The 18227-nt window shown below is 35.6% G+C and overlaps 1 protein-coding gene across 1 annotated transcript; it reads right to left on the bottom strand.

The window, feature by feature from the left end:
• Positions 1 to 6354: 6354 nt before the first annotated feature.
• Positions 6355 to 12293, bottom strand: LOC122402246 (glycine-rich cell wall structural protein 1.0-like). The gene is made up of 4 exons (XM_043404871.1): positions 12212 to 12293; positions 7782 to 7946; positions 7250 to 7727; positions 6355 to 6912 (listed from the first exon to the last, which is right to left on the bottom strand). The coding sequence occupies exons 1-4, from the start codon at positions 12291 to 12293 to the stop codon at positions 6585 to 6587; spliced, it is 1053 nt and encodes a 350-aa protein (XP_043260806.1). The 3' UTR covers positions 6355 to 6584.
• Between the last annotated feature and the right edge of the window lie 5934 nt (positions 12294 to 18227).

The raw sequence follows: 18227 nt of genomic DNA, 5'->3' as shown, positions 1-18227 counted from the left end.
ATAATAATTACAAATTCGATGATTAGGAACTTTTTTTTAAATTTGTAAATTATTATATTCGTCTATTAAATTATATCAACATTAGAATTACCAAAGCAGTGAAAATGATCTTTTTTTATAGTTTCTAATGAAATTAAAATATTAACTAGATTGAATTTTTGAAAATAGACTAAAATTTAACAAAAAATTTCCATTGAATTACTCCAAATATCTATTTTTCTAATTCCTCCTTTAATTTCCATAAATAACTGTAATTCCAGCGTTAAAATAACCTTTCATTTTTAGAAAACTCATAGTGACAGTGATTATGGTCTTCTGCGTTATTAATCGTATTGTTTTTACGTAGTTCTTGCGTGGTTCGCGAGTTAATGCCTACGTAGTTGCGTTATTATTCATCGTAGCTGCTCATTCCCATCGTTCACACGGCGAAAACGATCGAAATGTGGCGGGAAAGATCGAGATCGATATATGTGGTCGCTGATCGATTCGAATTTCTCCGTTTCTACCGTTTTCGTTGATATTTATTCACCACCCACACATTACACGGAAGTCGTTACTTTGTTCCTATCGTGCACGTCGGAACCTCGACCTTTCCGCGATAGATTATCGCTGGATCTACGGAACTGGATCGATTAGAGAGGCTCCGGGCGCCATATTTGAAATTGCAGAGCTCATCGAAGCTATTTACCATTAATTCGATCGAAGAAAATCGTACAAATACAAGACAAACAAAAAAGAAAATTTCTAATCTTCGTTAATTCAATGTTAGAAATTTCTAATTTTAATTTTAATAATATAATTTCAATGGGATAAAATTCTAACAATTTTGTCACTCTTTGAGTTATTTTAACAAGAATTTACTATTGTATATATTTATTAATCTACTTGGTTTAGAAATTAGATGAACAAAACTAAACAAAAGTGGAATTTAATTTTAATTTTAGTAAATTGAATGTTTCAAATTTTCAATTTAAATTAGAATAATTTAATTTTACTTGGAGAACAATTCTAAGACATACTCAGAATTATTTAGACAAGGGTTTTATATATTTATTAAACAATATTGCTTTGTTTTATATTATATTTTAATCTAGTTCAGTTAGAGCAATCAATGTTTTTAGAAATTAAATAAAAATGGTACAAGTTTAACAAGAATAAACAACTCTAAATTTAATTCTAAATTGAATGTTAGAAACTTTCAATTTAAATTAGAAAAATATAATTTCACTTGGAGACAAATTCTAAGACACTTTTCGAATTATTTAATGAGAATAAACGATTCTAAATTTAATTCTAATCTTCTTTAATTCTAAATTGAATCTTAAAAATTTTCAATTTAAATTAGAAAAATATAATTTCACTTGGAGAACAATTCCAAGACACTTTCAGAGTTATTTAACGAGAATAAACAATTCTAAATTTAATTCTAATCTTCTTCAATTCTAAATTGAGTGTTAGAAATTTTCAATTTAAATTAGAATAATATAATTTCACTTGGAGACAAATTCTAAGACACTTTTAGAGTTATTTAACGAGAATAAACAATTCTAATCTTCTTCAATTCTAAATTGAATCTTAAAAATTCTCAATTTAAATTAGAAAAATTTAATTTCACTTGAAGACAAATTCTAAGACACTTTTAGAGTTATTTAACGAGATTAAACAATTCTAAATTTAATTCTAATCTTCTCTAATTCTAAATTGAATGTTAGAAACTTTCAATTTAAATTAGAATAATATAATGTCACTTGGAGAACAATTCTAAGACACTTTTAGAGTTATTTAACGAGAATAAACAATTCTAATCTTCTCTAATTCTAAATTAAATGTTAGAAACTTTCAATTTAAATTAGAATAATATAATTTCACTTGTAGACAAATTCTAAGCCACTTTTAGAGTTATTTAACGAGAATAAACAATTCTAATCTTCTCTAATTCTAAATTGAATCTTAAAAATTTTCAATTTAAATTAGAATAATATAATTTCACTTGGAGACAAATTCTAAGCCACTTTTAGAGTTATTTAACGAGAATAAACAATTCTAATCTTCTTTAATTCTAAATCGAATGTTAGAAATTTTCAATTTAAATTAGAAAATTATAATTTCACTTGGATAAAAATTCTAAAACACACTTAGAATTATTTAGACAAGGGTTTGATATATTTATTAAACAATAATTGCCTCGTTTTATAATTCCCTTTTAATCTAGTACAACCAGTGTTTCTAGATCTGGTGTTAGATCGGAATATCGTGCAGACTGGCGAGACTTCGCGTTGCACGAAACCACTATAGTTCCCAACTTTCCCCAAGAAGGTCACGAAGGTCATTCTTGTTATTATTATTCACTCATCAACCGGAAGAAACCCATTCAATTGCATTTATATAAAAAAAAGAACACTTAATTCATCAAAGACTTTCTGCTTCTAAAAACCCATAAACTCGATTAATATCATTACGTACCATATTTTTCTGATAAATAAATTTTCAAGGTACGTCGATCACAGTTTAAAACAAGTCCTCCAATATTTAAAAAAACACCTGTTTTAAATAAATTTTCTTTAAAAACGTGAATTTTGGGAAAGGTTGGGAACCACTGGTAACAGAGGCGATTCCGTTTGGATTCCTATGACTATTGTTATCTCTTCCCGTTTTCCCCGGTTAAGAATGAATGATAATAAGACACAAACGAACAAAACTACGATGATTTTGCACGGAAGATCGGAGATGAAAAAAAAAAATAAGAAAAATGTCAATTAGTTCCGCCTTGGCGATTTCGAATGATCTTCTTTTTCGTGACAAAGAAAGCGACGAGGACGAACGTTTCCGGACGGAAGTAGCTTTTTAGCCAGGGACGGAGAGTGGGGGAACGCGTCGTTTCCCATTCGCTTGTTAAGCGGGGTGTCTTCGCGCGCGACGACGATGGTGAAATTATCGTCCGTACTGTTGACAAGAGCCGAGAGAATGTTTTCCATCCTAACTCTTTCATTTTCAACAGCCAGCGGTACTTTCACCCGGGTATTAAGCCCCGTAACGAGTCGGACGTTCGAACTGTGCTGCTCGCGGACAACAGGCACAACAATTATTGTTATTACGTTTCCAGCAAGGCCGCTTTATCGCCGCTAACCGCGTCCATCTCCCTTTTACGACGAGAAACTGAATTAGACGACCGTAAAATGGTTCTTTGTCAGCGACCGAAATTGCACGTTGCGGAGATTGAAGGAACAATTAGCCAGAGACAGCGAAATTAATGATTCCGGGTTCGTCGTATTTTCATACTCGATGAAACGCTACGCGGGGCCCGCAGGATTTTTCGAAATTCTAGTTTTTTCAACAGTCTCGAAGGAGAAGATCGTCGAACGGCGCGTTGTTCAGCGTACAGCGATGCTCGGACGACTTTTCTATCCTCAAAGTAGCTTTTCCCCCGATTAAAACGAGCCCAAACTTGCCAATTTGATTCTGGGTCAATTTTTACCCGAGACTAAATTTTCATTTCATCGATGTTATGTATTAAAAGAGCTTTGGGTGGCTGAAACGAGTCGAAAGAGTACCCACTCGGTGGTAGAGTACCGTTCAGTTATCCGGGCGAGGGTGTATTTCAGTTATCCGAACGTTGCTGTAACGTCTCAAAAGAGGAGATCGTCAAATGGTAACTGTTTCCTTGTTTTCGGTTCTCAAAACAGCTTTCTTCAAGGAGCCCAAACTTGTGAATTCGATTCTGGGTGAATTTTGACCCGAGATTAAATCTTCATTTCATCGATATTATGTATTAAAAGAGCTTTGGCTGTTTGAAACAAGTCGAAAGAGTACCCACTCGGTGGTAGAGTACCGTTCAGTTATCCGGGCGAGACTATGTTTCAGTTATCCGAACGTTGCTGTACCGTCTCGAAAGAGAAGATCGTCGAATGACAGTGTCAAATGGTAACTGTTTCGTTGTTTTCGCTTCTCAAAACAGCTTTCTTCAAGGAGTTCAAACTTGTGCATTCGATTCTGGGTCAATTTTTACCCGAGACTAAATTTTCATTTCATCGATGTTATGTATTAAAAGAGCTTTGGGTGTCTGAAACGAGACGAAAGAGTACCCACTCGATGGTAGAGTACCGTTCAGTTACCCGGGTGAGACTATGTTTCAGTTATCCGAACATTGCTGTACCGTCTCGAAAGAGAAGATCGTCGAATGACACAGTCAAATGGTAACTGTTTCGTTGTTTTCGCTTCTCAAAACAGCTTTCTTCAAAACCCCAAACTTGCGAATATAATTTTGGGTGAATTTCGACCCGAGTCTAAACTATCATTTAATCATTGTTACTCATTAAAAGAGCTGTTTGAAAGAAAACGAAAGAGTACCCACTCGAATGATAGGGAACCGTTCAGTTATCCAGGCGAGGGTATATTTCAGTTATCCGAACGTTGCTGTACCGCCTCGAAAAAGAAGATCGTCGAATGGTAACTGTTTCGTTGTTTTCGCTTCTCAAAACAGCTTTCTCCAAAAAGCCCAAACTTGCGAATATAATTTTAAGTCAATTTCGATCCGAGTCTAAACTATCATTTAATCATTGTTACGCGTTAAAAGAGCTGTTTGAAAGAAAACAAAAGAGTACCCACTCGATGGCAGAGAACCGTTCAGTTATCCGGGCGAGGGTGTGTTTCAGTTATCCGAGCGTTGCTGTACGGCGTAAAATGAGTGGAGAAATTGTTAGCACGTAGACAGGGGTGTTTCGTAGACGCGATGCAAGCCAGATACATCGCAGGGGTATAAGTTATGTTAACCATAATGCGGCCACGGTCACTATACATATCAATTAACGTGCAATGTAATCGACGATGTGATGAGAAACCCACACATATCATGATGCGTGTTCTGTATACATTAGGTAAACTAGGTAAGGGGTAAGAAAATGCAGAAAATTAAGGAAAAAACAACGTGTATATACGTCCTATACATATAAATATGTAACAATTGCGTTTAATTCTCTCGCGAATGCGATCAATGGGGTCCGTAGCTCGAGTTGGAGGGACACGTTTAATATTTTCCGCGAGCGTTACGAAGTGTTCCTCTGATTTTCCTTGCTTCGTGTCGATCGTCGAAAAAAACAAATATTTCGCGACGGGCTGCCTGAACGCCGAACGCAAAAATGGTCGAGTCGCGAGACTGACAAAAAAAAAAGAAATTCCAGCGTTACGGGAACCACAAAACTGTTCTTCGATTACTCGCCTGCTTTTGAAAAAAAAATCGAATCGCGTACCCCCTCCCCCTCCCCACTGTTGTTGTAACCTTCGTCCCATTCTCGCAAGCCAGAGACGCCTACCTATCGTAGAGTATTATTATGTATAAAGACAAAAGAAAACGCCCCCCAACCCCGACGTACCCCCCTCCCGCTCCCCCTCCCCCCGTAAGAGTATATCCATGTATATGTATTGCGAAAGCGTTTACGGTATTGTATTATATGACACACTGTACGTGTATGAATTGATAAACTGAATATTGATTGTAAATGTTAAAAATAAACAGCGTACGAAAATGAAGCGACAAGTCGACGGGTCTGTTATTCGTGCTGAGATTTATGTCATCCCTTTCCACTCTGAGACCCTTTGTTAATTCAAATTTTGTATATTTTTTGTATATTTTCGAAATTTAATTTATTATAAATGAAGAGTACTTTGTGAGTATAATAAATTGGAATTAGGAATATGATAGAAAGTAGAGAGCTCGTATCGATTCAATTTGTATTAAAAAGGTTTATTTCGAGGATTCGGAGTGTCGTGAAAAGAACCACAAATGGGTTAATAGTTGAAGGTTGATTTTCTAGATACGACGTTACCAAGAGGAGCTCGTGGGACTGGTGGATGGAAATGGGTGAGGACATGCGATAGTTTGGCGCAGTTACGTCCGAGTGCTGGTATCGACACGCGTTTTTAGCCAAGTAACAGCAGAAATAGCAAGAGCTTTTACTTATTCATACCTCGGTGTCATTCGAGTCGAGGGAATCGATAAATCGACCTGGTTTACGTTGCCCAACTAACCTTACGTCTTACTTCTGCGGCTTGATGATCTTTATCCTGGTTTACGAAGGGTAGGTCGCGCCCAAATGAACACTTTCGCCACCCCCCTGGTGTTGCGTTTACTCTGTTTTCAGCGTAGCAGTTTTATTAGTACAAAAAGCATTTTTTACAAAATAAATAAATTACAGGCTCTCGAACGAGGAATCATCTTTTTTTCGTGTCTTCTTCCCCTCCCTCGTGTGTTTTCCTCGCCTTCTTTTTTTTTACGCGATTAGGTTCGCCACGGTTCGTGATACGACGATGGATGTTAATAACGACAGACGCCCTCTCGTGACCGGTTAGAACGATAGAAAATTCTTCCGTTCGCGGGAACGCGTCTGTCAGGGTGCACGTTGGACATTTTCCTCCCAAACGACGTTCGACGTTATGCTTTCAATGCGAATCCTGGATGCTTCGGGGATGATTCCGCGGGAACGACCTTCGATTTTGCTTCCCTCGTCTCTCCATCGGATGCCTCGTGCTTGGACGTCGGTCCCGAGTCAACAAGCTCGAAGGTCTCCACGCGACGCGAATAGTTGCGATTAATATTGGTAGCCTCCGTTGCTGGCGTAGCCCTGGCCACCTCCTCCGTTCCCACCCCCGCCTGAGTAGCCACCTCCACCTCCGTTGTAACCACCCCCGCCTCCTCCGCCGGAGTAACCACCTCCTCCACCGGAATAACCACCTCCTCCTCCAGAATAACCACCTCCGCCTCCTCCAGAGTAGCCACCTCCACCTCCTCCAGAGTACCCACCGCCTCCGGAATATCCGCCACCTCCGTTCCCTCCAGAGTAACCACCTCCGCCTCCAGAATATCCGCCACCTCCGTTCCCTCCAGAGTAACCACCTCCGCCTCCAGAATATCCGCCCCTGAAATTTTCAATTTTCTATCCCTTAAAACAAGTCATCATCCACTCGAGATGATCTTTAAACATATCGCTGTTTCAACCCTTTGCAATCGTATGCTGTGTTTAAGTGCAATCAGCCATTTTGAAATTAATTATTTTGCATTGCATGTATCAGGAGTTCTTGATACGACTGCATAGGGTTGTGGGATCCACCTCGTCCCTTTCTCGCCACCAGAGGGCCACGTTCTCGTCTTTCTCGCAAGCGGTCGATCAACTACCCAAAATCTCAAATTGCCCAGATAGTGGTAATCCTGACATGTGGCTTAGGCTATATAGTAATAATATCGTGGATGTTTTACCCTCCGAAGCTGCCACCACCGGTGCTAGGTGTACCGTAAGATGAAGATGGTCTTCCTCCCCCGAATCCGTTACCGCCCCCTGTCGGTGCCCCATAGCTGCTAGATATTCCCCCACCTCCAGAGCCGGGTGCTCCATAGCTGGAGGACGGTCTTCCACCTCCGTTTCCACCTCCATTTCCACGCGAGGGGGCCCCATAGCTGGAGGAAATGCCTCCACCGCCTCCAAAACCGCCACCGCCTCCGGAGCCAGGTGCTCCATAAGATGAGGAGGGTCTTCCACCTCCGAATCCACCACCTCCATTGCCAGACGGTGCACCGTAGTTGCTGGAGGGCCTTCCAGCAGACGGGGCCCCATAATTGCTGGAGGGCCTGCCAGGAGACGGGGCCCCATAGTTGCTAGATGGCGCTGAGTATCCGTTTCCACCACCGTTGCCTCCGCCTCCACCGAAGCCAGGTGCACCGTAATTGGACGATGGTGCTCCACCTCCACCACCTCCGTTGTATCCTCCCCCACCTCCTCCGCCAAAACCACCACCGCCACCGCCAGTGGGCGCTCCGTAATTGGAGGATGGACGACCACCGCCGCCATTAGGTGCACCGTAAGTGGATGATGGGCCTCCTCCACCTCCACCTCCACCTCCTAGATTCGGGGTCCCATAGCTCGTCGATGGTGGTAGGTAGCTACCTGAGACTGGGGCTGCAAAATACATTTTATTTTATGTTTTAGGAATCTTTCACAGTTCTTTTATTTCAAACAGAATGTTTGACTGTGTTTGAGAGTATGCAGTGTCGTCCATTTTAACTCTTTCTCGCCCAAAAAATTCTAAAATATCCCTATAATATCTGCAAATAATCCCTGCAAATTTGGGAGCAAAAGGTCCCATAGTTTATTCACAAAAAATTCTCCGAGAAAATCTAAAAAAAATTCACTTCGTACTACTGCATTTTAAAATCGACTATGTTTGGGATTATACAGTGTCGTCAATTTTAACTCTTTCTCGTCGAAAAAATTCTAAAATATCCCTACAATATCTGCAAATAATCCCTGCAAATTTGACAGCAAAAGGTCCCATAGTTTATTCACAAAAAATTCTCCAAGAAAGTCTGAAAAAAATGCACTAAGTACGATGTTTGACTATGTTTGAGATTATACAGTTCCAACAATTTTAACTTGTTTTCGTTGAAAAAATTCTGAAATGTCACTAATATATTCATAAATGAGCCCTGTAAATTTGATTGCAAAAGGTCGTATAGTTCATTCACAAAAAATTCATTTTGCGTTTCAGGAATATCACGTTTCTTTATTTCAAACAAACAGGATGTTCGACTATGTTTGAGAGTATACAGAGTCGTCAATTTTAACTTGTTTTCGTTAAAAAAATTCTGAAGTGTCACTAACATATGCATAAACAAACCCTATAAATTTAATTGCAAAAGCTCCTATAGTTTATTCACAAAAAATTCCAAAAGAAAGAATAGATAAATAAATATTCAAATATCGATCGAGACAGGTGTGGAGGCTCATTTTAATTAAATCTACGGCCTGATTGGGCCTCATAGATGAGACTGGGCCTTGTAAATTCATTTAACTTTCCAATTATTAATTTCCAAACAAATTTTATTAATTTTATTAATGTCTTTACGAGTCTAGCAAGTTGCATAATGAATTATTTCAAACACATCTTACATAAAGTGAAATTTTCTATAATTAGTTGGGTCTCTGAGAATATTATTTAAAACAATTTAATTCCCCTCGGATAAAATTAACGTTAGCGTGAAACCGTAAGTAGATCGTAACGATTTCAACCGAGATGGTTGCACCACGCTGGTGCAATTATGAATTTATCTATTCGCGATAGGGATATAATAATTGCATCGAAATTTACGTTCTTAGAATGCCTCGTCGGTGTTCCTGCAAATGTGTGTCAACGTTTACTTTCTTTTTGTTTTAATATGTCGTTTGTACACACTTCGAGTGCTGTCTGAGAATCTTATAATTGGTTCATTGCACGTAAATTTTGTAATCACTTGGAAAAGAAACGCTTTCGGATCCTTTCTATTCACCTGTAGCCTACTTTGTTCCTCGATAGTGATCGAAAAATCGATCGTTGCACAATCTGAACTTTTAAACAAAATTTAAGATGATAACTATATAGATACAAGGCCCTAACATTGTTTATGGTTGTTAATTTTTTAATATCTCTACAGTGAGATTGTTCGAGTGTTTAGAAGATTTTTTAAATAGAGAAAGATTGATTAAAAAATGGGAATAAATGTTTTAAAAGAGCTTTTAATTATCAAATGTTTTAGAAAGATTGGAACAGTGTGTTTGGACGTTTGAATATTTCATTTCTGCTTCTTCGAGCGATTTCTACTTTTTTCGCGTCCTGATTTTTCAATTCCGCGTCCGATTTTCATTCACCAGCGGACGGCGAAGTGAAACTTATCGTGGCTCGATCGCGTGAAATTCGTCTGGTTTGATCTAGGAGACTACAAAGTGATAATTCCGCTCTGGAACGGTGCTTTATCGCATAATAACGCCTATTGTTACGAGAATTCCTCTTCACGGCTTTCCATTTCCTTGCATTTTCATAGATTTTCACAAAAATCACGAGTTAAAAAATTCTAGTTAAAAAAAAATTTGTTAAAATTATTAAAATTACATTTTCATTTATTTAAGAGTATTTTTAAGATATATTTCCCTATGCAAAGTTTGGTTTTCTAGTCCTGGAAGCTTTCGGAAGACTTCATTAAAAATTCTATTTAAAAAAAAAATTTATAAAATTTAATAAATTTATGAAATGATATTTTTATTTATTTCTGAGTATTTTTAAGATATATTTCCCTATGCAAAGTTTGGTTTTTCTAGTCCTAGAAGCTTTCAAAGTATTCCATTTAAAATTCTATTTAAAAGAATAATGATAAAAATGAATAAAATTAAATTTCTAATATTTTTATTTAATTAAGAGTATTTTTAAGATATATTTTCTATGTAAAGTTTGATTTTCTAGTCCTAGAAGCTCTCAGAGTATTCCATTTAAAATTCTATTTAACAAAAATGATGCATAAACATTAACAAAATTAAATTTATGATATTTCTATTTATTTCTGACTGTTTTAAAGATATATTTCCTATAATTGATTCATAAAAATAAATAAAATTAAATTTCTAATATTTTTATTTATTTCTGACTGTTTTAAAGATATATTTCCTATGCAAAATTCATTTCTCTAGTCTTTGGAGTTCTCTGCAAATTCCATTTAAAATTTAAACTTCATTCTAGTGCATTTTAAAATCAACAATGTTTGAGATTATACAGTGTCACCAATTTTGACTCGATGTCGTTAAAAAAATTTGTATATACCACTAAAATATGTCTAAACAAAGCCTGTAAATTTGACAACAAAAGGTCTCATAGTTTATTCAAAAAAAATTCCTCAAGAAAGCCTAAAAATAATGCACTTCATACAAGTGCATTTTAAGATCGACAATGTTTGAGATTACACAGTATCGTCAATTTTGACTCGATCTCATCGAAAAAATTTGTATACTCCACTGAAATATGTCCAAACAAATCCTGTAAATTTGACAACAAAAGGTCTCATAGTTTATTCAAAAAAAATTCCTCAAGAAACCCTGAAAAACTGCATTTCATTCTAATGCATTTTTAAAGCAGATATGCTTGACTATGTTTGAATATATGCAGTTGCATCAATTTTAACTATTTCACGCTTAAAAAATTCTAAAATATCACTAAAGTATGTGCAAATAAACCCTGTAAATTTGACAACAAAAGGTCCGATAGTTTATTCACAAAAAATTCCTCAAGAAAGTCTAAAAAAAATGCACTTCATACAAGTGCATTTTAAAGTCGACTATGTTTGAGATTATGTAGTGCTACCAATTTTGACTCAATCTCGTCGAAAAAATTCATATATATTACTGAAATATGTCCAAACAAACCCTGTAAATTTGACAACAAAAGGTCCCATAGTTTATTTACAAAAAATTCCTCAAGAAAGTCTACAAATTCCTGACTATTTTTAAGATACATTGCCCTAAGCAAACTTCATTTTTCTAGTCTCCCAGAAGCTTTCATCAGACTATTCCATTAAAAATTCTATTTAAAAACAAAATGGCCCATAAACGTTAACAAAATTAAATTTACGATAATTTTATTTATTTCTGTCTGTTATAAAAATATATTTCCTATGTAAAATTCGTTTCTCTAGTCTTTGGAATTTTCTGCATATTCCATTAAAAATTCCATTAAAAAAATTGATGCATAAAAATAAATAAAATTAAATTTCTAATATTTCTATTTATTCCTCAGTATTTTGAAGATATATTGCCCTAAGCAAACTTAGTTTCTCTAGTCTCCCAGAAGTTTACAGACTATTCCATTAAAAATTCTATTCAAGGAAAATGGCGCATAAATATTAACAAAATTAAATTTCTAATATTTCCATTTATTTCTAAGTATTTTTAAGATACATTGCCCTAAGCAAACTTCGTTTCTCTAGTCCTAGAAGCTTTCAAAGTATTTAATTTAAAATTCTATTTAAAAAAAAATGGCCCATAAGCATTAACAAAATTAAATTTATGATAATTTTATTTATTTCTGTCTGTTTTAAAGATATATTTCCTATGTAAAATTAGTTTCTCTAGTCTTTGGAATTTTCTGCATATTCCATTAAAAATTCCATTAAAAAAATTGATGCATAAAAATAAATAAAATTAAATTTCTAATATTTCTATTTATTCCTCAGTATTTTTAAGATACATTGCCCTAAGCAAACTTAGTTTCTCTAGTCTCCCAGAAGCTTGCAGACTATTCCATTTAAAATTCTGCCAAATCTGAAGCTCTCAGCCCAAAAAAAAAATTAATTTACCATAAAATTTAATTAAAAAATTATCTCAATCCTGAAGGATACTCAATCCTGAAGGATAAGTGTTCTTACCCTCAGCCTGTATGGGTTGCAGAAGCAGCACCGTGGCGAGTACGGTGGCCGCCAGTGGGGCCCAGTTTTTCGTGGGCCTCATGGTCCCTCGCGCAAACGGTCGACGAGATGGTTCACACGCACGAACTGTCCCTTCCACCCCCGACAGTACGTTACGATCACACGTGGTTACTCTCAATTATAACAGAATCCTGGTTCGGTTACGTTGGCGCGTATACGCGGACCTGATCGACGCATCCGCGAGATTTCGTCTAACGTGCTTCGGACATCGTCGATTCACGCTTATATAGTTGCCCGTCTTTCGGAGAAAGTTCTTCGCGGGAGTGCAAGAGGATGCTACCAGGTTCCCCGAGACATCTTGGCGAACATGGAAGGGGGGCACGAGGGGGGGAATAGACGCGAGACGGTTGACCCTGGTCAGGCTGTTAACGATTTTTATCTCCGGGTTCGTCTCTTTTCCTCGTTTATCATTTTTTTTTTGCACCGCCAAAGGGGGGAACTTTACCTCACGCTCTCGTTTATGATAAATCGACGCGGACTGTGGCCTTCGCCGCATGATGGAACAAGAGATCGCGAACGATCGCCGGGCCCCGCGAGTTATTCAACGTTTCGTAATTTTATTAAACATTTATGTAGATTACTGTCGTAACGATTGAACTTTTCAAAGCGTGTCCTTTCCGTTGACGACCCTCTTCTTTTCCAGCACGACTTCGGGGGGAGTTTGAAATGCAAGCTTCGATCGTTTTGTTTGAACGGAGGACTTGGAGAAGTTCCTGTTTAGGTTGGAGATCATTAGGAATTCAATGTGCATCGCGATGAGTCTTTGGTGACACCGGGATTGGAAATTTGGATTCCTGGGGGGGCGAATTTTGGACACTTTTATGGCGCAATCGTGATCTGAATAGAGGAATTGCGTTTGCAACGTTTTGTATTTTGAATTATAAATGTAATGGCGTGTTGGGTAACTTGGGTGAACTATATGGCTCTGAAGTCAGCTATTATTTGCATTTTTTAAGTCTGATTCTGTTCAACTGTCGATATGTGTTATGGAGGTCTAGTGTGGAGGACGTTTTTTTGGGGAATTTTTTCTGAATAAACTATGAAATCTATCACTGTCAAATTAACGAGGTTTGTTTGGACATATTTCAAGAGTGTATATGAATTTTTTCGACGAGATCGAGTCAAAATTGGTGACACTGTATAATTTCAAACATAGTCGATGTTAAAATGCATCAGTACGAAATGCATTTTTTTTAGGCTTTATTTGGGAATTTTTTGTGAATAAACTATAAGATCTATCATAGTCAAATTTACAGGGTTTGTTTAGACATATTTCAGTAATATATATGAATTTTTTCGACGAGATCGAGTCAAAATTGGTAACACTACACAATCTGAAACATTGACGATTTTAAAATGCATTGATACGAAATGCAGTTTTTTGGCTTTCTTGAGGAATTTTTTTTTAATAAACTATGAGACCTTTTGCTGTAAAATTTATAGGGTTTATTTGTACATACTTCAGTTATATTTTAGAATTTTTTGAGCGAGATCGCGTTAAAATTGATGACACTACATAATCTCAAACATAGTCGATTTTAAAATGCATTGGTACGAAATGCATTTTTTTTAGACTTTCTTGTGGAATTTTTTGTGAATAAACTATGAGATCTATCGCAGTCAAATTTACAGGGTTTGTTTAGACATATTTCAGTAATATATGTGAATTTTTTCAACAAGATCGAGTCAAAATTGGTAGCACTACATAATCTGAAACATTGACGATTTTAAAATGCATTGATACGAATTGCAGTTTTCTAGGCTTTCTTGAGGAATTTTTTTTGAATAAACTATGAGACCTTTTGCTGTGAAATTTATAGGGTTTATTTGTACATACTTTCGTTACATTTTAGAATTTTTTGAGCGAGATCGCGTTAAAATTGATGACACTACATAATCTCAAACATAGTCGATTTTAAAATGCACTTGTATGAAGTGCATTTTTTTTAGACCTTCTTGAGGAATTTTTTGTGAATAAACTATGGGACCTTTTGTTGTCAAATTTACAGGGTTTATTTGCACATACTCTAGAGATATTTTAGAATTTTTTAAGCGAGAAAAAGTTAAAATTGATGAAACTGCATATATTCTAACATTGTCAAGCATTTCTGCTTTAAAAATGCATTAGAATGTAATGCAGTTTTCTAGGCTTTCTTGAGGAATTTTTTTTGAATGAACTATGAGACCTTTTACAGCCAAATTTACAGGGTTTATTTATAGATATTGAAGGGATATTTTAGAATTTTTTCGGTGAGATCGAGTTAAAATTGACGATACTGTGTAATCTCAAACATAGTCGATTTTAAAATGCACTTGTATGAAGTGCAACTTTTTTAGACTTTCTTCGAGAATTTTTTGTGAAGAAACTATGAGACCTTTTGCAGTCAAATTTACAGGGTTTATTTGCACATACTTTAGTGATATTTTAGAATTTTTTAAGCGAGAAAAAGTTAAAATTGATGAAACTGCATATATTCTAACATTGTCAAGCATTTCTGCTTTAAAAATGCATTAGAATGTAATGCAGTTTTCTAGGCTTTCTTGAGGAATTTTTTTTGAATGAACTATGAGACCTTTTACAGCCAAATTTACAGGGTTTATTTATAGATATTGACGGGATATTTTAGAATTTTTTCGGTGAGATCGAGTTAAAATTGACGATACTGTGTAATCTCAAACATAGTCGATTTTAAAATGCACTTGTATGAAGTGCAACTTTTTTAGACTTTCTTCGAGAATTTTTTGTGAATAAACTATGGGACCTTTTGCTGTCAAATTTACAGGGTTTATTTGCACATACTTTAGTGATATTTTAGAATTTTTTAAGCGAGAAAAAGTTAAAATTGATGCAACTGTATATATTCAAACATAGTCAAGCATTTCTGCTGTAAAAATGCATTAGAATGTAATGCAGTTTTCTAGGCTTTCTTGAGGAATTTTTTTTGAATGAACTATGAGACCTTTTACAGCCAAATTTACAGGGTTTATTTATAGATATTGAAGGGATATTTTAGAATTTTTTCGGTGAGATCGAGTTAAAATTGACGATACTGTGTAATCTCAAACATAGTCGATTTTAAAATGCACTTGTATGAAGTGCATTTTTTTTAGACCTTCTTGAGGAATTTTTTGTGAATAAACTATGGGACCTTTTGTTGTCAAATTTACAGGGTTTATTTGCACATACTCTAGAGATATTTTAGAATTTTTTAAGCGAGAAAAAGTTAAAATTGATGAAACTGCATATATTCTAACATTGTCAAGCATTTCTGCTTTAAAAATGCATTAGAATGTAATGCAGTTTTCTAGGCTTTCTTGAGGAATTTTTTTTGAATGAACTATGAGACCTTTTACAGCCAAATTTACAGGGTTTATTTATAGATATTGAAGGGATATTTTAGAATTTTTTCGGTGAGATCGAGTTAAAATTGACGATACTGTGTAATCTCAAACATAGTCGATTTTAAAATGCACTTGTATGAAGTGCAACTTTTTTAGACTTTCTTCGAGAATTTTTTGTGAAGAAACTATGAGACTTTTTGCAGTCAAATTTACAGGGTTTATTTGCACATACTTTAGTGATATTTTAGAATTTTTTAAGCGAGAAAAAGTTAAAATTGATGAAACTGCATATATTCTAACATTGTCAAGCATTTCTGCTTTAAAAATGCATTAGAATGTAATGCAGTTTTCTAGGCTTTCTTGAGGAATTTTTTTTGAATGAACTATGAGACCTTTTACAGCCAAATTTACAGGGTTTATTTATAGATATTGACGGGATATTTTAGAATTTTTTCGGTGAGATCGAGTTAAAATTGACGATACTGTGTAATCTCAAACATAGTCGATTTTAAAATGCACTTGTATGAAGTGCAACTTTTTTAGACTTTCTTCGAGAATTTTTTGTGAATAAACTATGGGACCTTTTGCTGTCAAATTTACAGGGTTTATTTGCACATACTTTAGTGATATTTTAGAATTTTTTAAGCGAGAAAAAGTTAAAATTGATGCAACTGTATATATTCAAACATAGTCAAGCATTTCTGCTGTAAAAATGCATTAGAATGTAATGCAGTTTTCTAGGCTTTCTTGAGGAATTTTTTTTGAATGAACTATGAGACCTTTTACAGCCAAATTTACAGGGTTTATTTATAGATATTGAAGGGATATTTTAGAATTTTTTCGGTGAGATCGAGTTAAAATTGACGATACTGTGTAATCTCAAACATAGTCGATTTTAAAATGCACTTGTATGAAGTGCAACTTTTTTAGACTTTCTTCGAGAATTTTTTGTGAAGAAACTATGAGACCTTTTGCAGTCAAATTTACAGGGTTTATTTGCACATACTTTAGTGATATTTTAGAATTTTTTAAGCGAGAAAAAGTTAAAATTGATGCAACTGTATATATTCAAACATAGTCAAGCATATCTGCTTTAAAAATGCATTAGAATGTAATGCAGTTTTCTAGGCTTTCTTGAGGAATTTTTTTTGAATGAACTATGAGACCTTTTACAGCCAAATTTACAGGGTTTATTTATAGATATTGAAGGGATATTTTAGAATTTTTTCGGTGAGATCGAGTTAAAATTGACGATACTGTGTAATCTCAAACATAGTCGATTTTAAAATGCACTTGTATGAAGTGCAACTTTTTTAGACTTTCTTCGAGAATTTTTTGTGAAGAAACTATGAGACCTTTTGCAGTCAAATTTACAGGGTTTATTTGCACATACTTTAGTGATATTTTAGAATTTTTTAAGCGAGAAAAAGTTAAAATTGATGCAACTGTATATATTCAAACATAGTCAAGCATATCTGCTTTAAAAATGCATTAGAATGAAATGCAGTTTTTTAGGCTTTCTTGAGGAATTTTTTGTGAATAAACTACGAGAACTTTTGCTGTCAAATTTACAGGGTTCGTGTAGACATATTTCAGTGATATATATGAATTTTTTCGGTGTGATCGGGTCAAAATTGGTGATACTGTATAATCTCAAACATTGTCGATTTTAAAATGCACTAGTATGAAGTGCATTTTTTTTAGCCCTTCTTCGGGAATTTTTTTTGAATAAACTATGAGACCTTTTGCAATCAAATTTACAGGGCTCATTTACACATACTTCAGTGATATATACAAATTTTTTGAGCGAAAAAAAATTAAAATTGATACCCCTGTATCCTTTCAAACCTGATCAAACCTAGTCAAACTTGGCTCGAAATTGAAACCTGATATCGTACAATTAACAGAGGGTTAATTTAATTTTGTCAGGGTCATATAATCGATGGCTGCCAGTTACAGTTGTCAGGGGATCGATCTCTATGACTGATTAATAGAACATGTCCTATTATTGGCAAATTTTCCTAGGTTACAGCACGTTTTTACGCAACGCTCGTAATAGTCCTTCTAAATTAGGATTAAACGGTTTAGAGACTGCACGATCGCGCACGAGCAGCGTGGCTACTTAAGCAAGCACTTGTCCGGAACACGTTTCGCTCTGACCCATTGCGATATACGGAGCACGGATGACGACGAGCGTGATTTCTAGGCCGAGGACACTAGATGCACCTGGATGTTTCGTAGTGGCGAAGGAGCAAACCGTGCAATAGAGCAAATCGACGTATTATCGTCGCGTTCGCTCCCGTACGTTTCACCCTCTTACTCGATCCTCGCGCAGATAATCCGCTACGGAGCGATTGCATCTTCCTAGGTGTAGATTTATTCGCCTGGTTAGGCGCTGCAAATTGGAAGGGTGGTATGATATATTACCCCTGTTGCATAATCTTATCAAACGAACATTCGGCGCACCGACGTCGCCATATTTGCTAGGGCATCCATTTTACTTACGCGTTTCAGACCCACCGGGGAACTGGACCAGTGGTTCTTCACCTTTCAAATTCATATTTACTCGAAATTTTATCAGCGGTCCTTCAACCCTTGGAATTTCAATTTATCT

This window comes from Colletes gigas, unplaced genomic scaffold, assembly GCF_013123115.1.
Source record: "Colletes gigas isolate AHSC1104 unplaced genomic scaffold, ASM1312311v1 Colletes_gigas_Sc00034, whole genome shotgun sequence".
NCBI classification, from domain to species: domain Eukaryota; kingdom Metazoa; phylum Arthropoda; class Insecta; order Hymenoptera; family Colletidae; genus Colletes; species Colletes gigas.
This window is presented reverse-complemented; position numbering and strand designations above follow the sequence as displayed.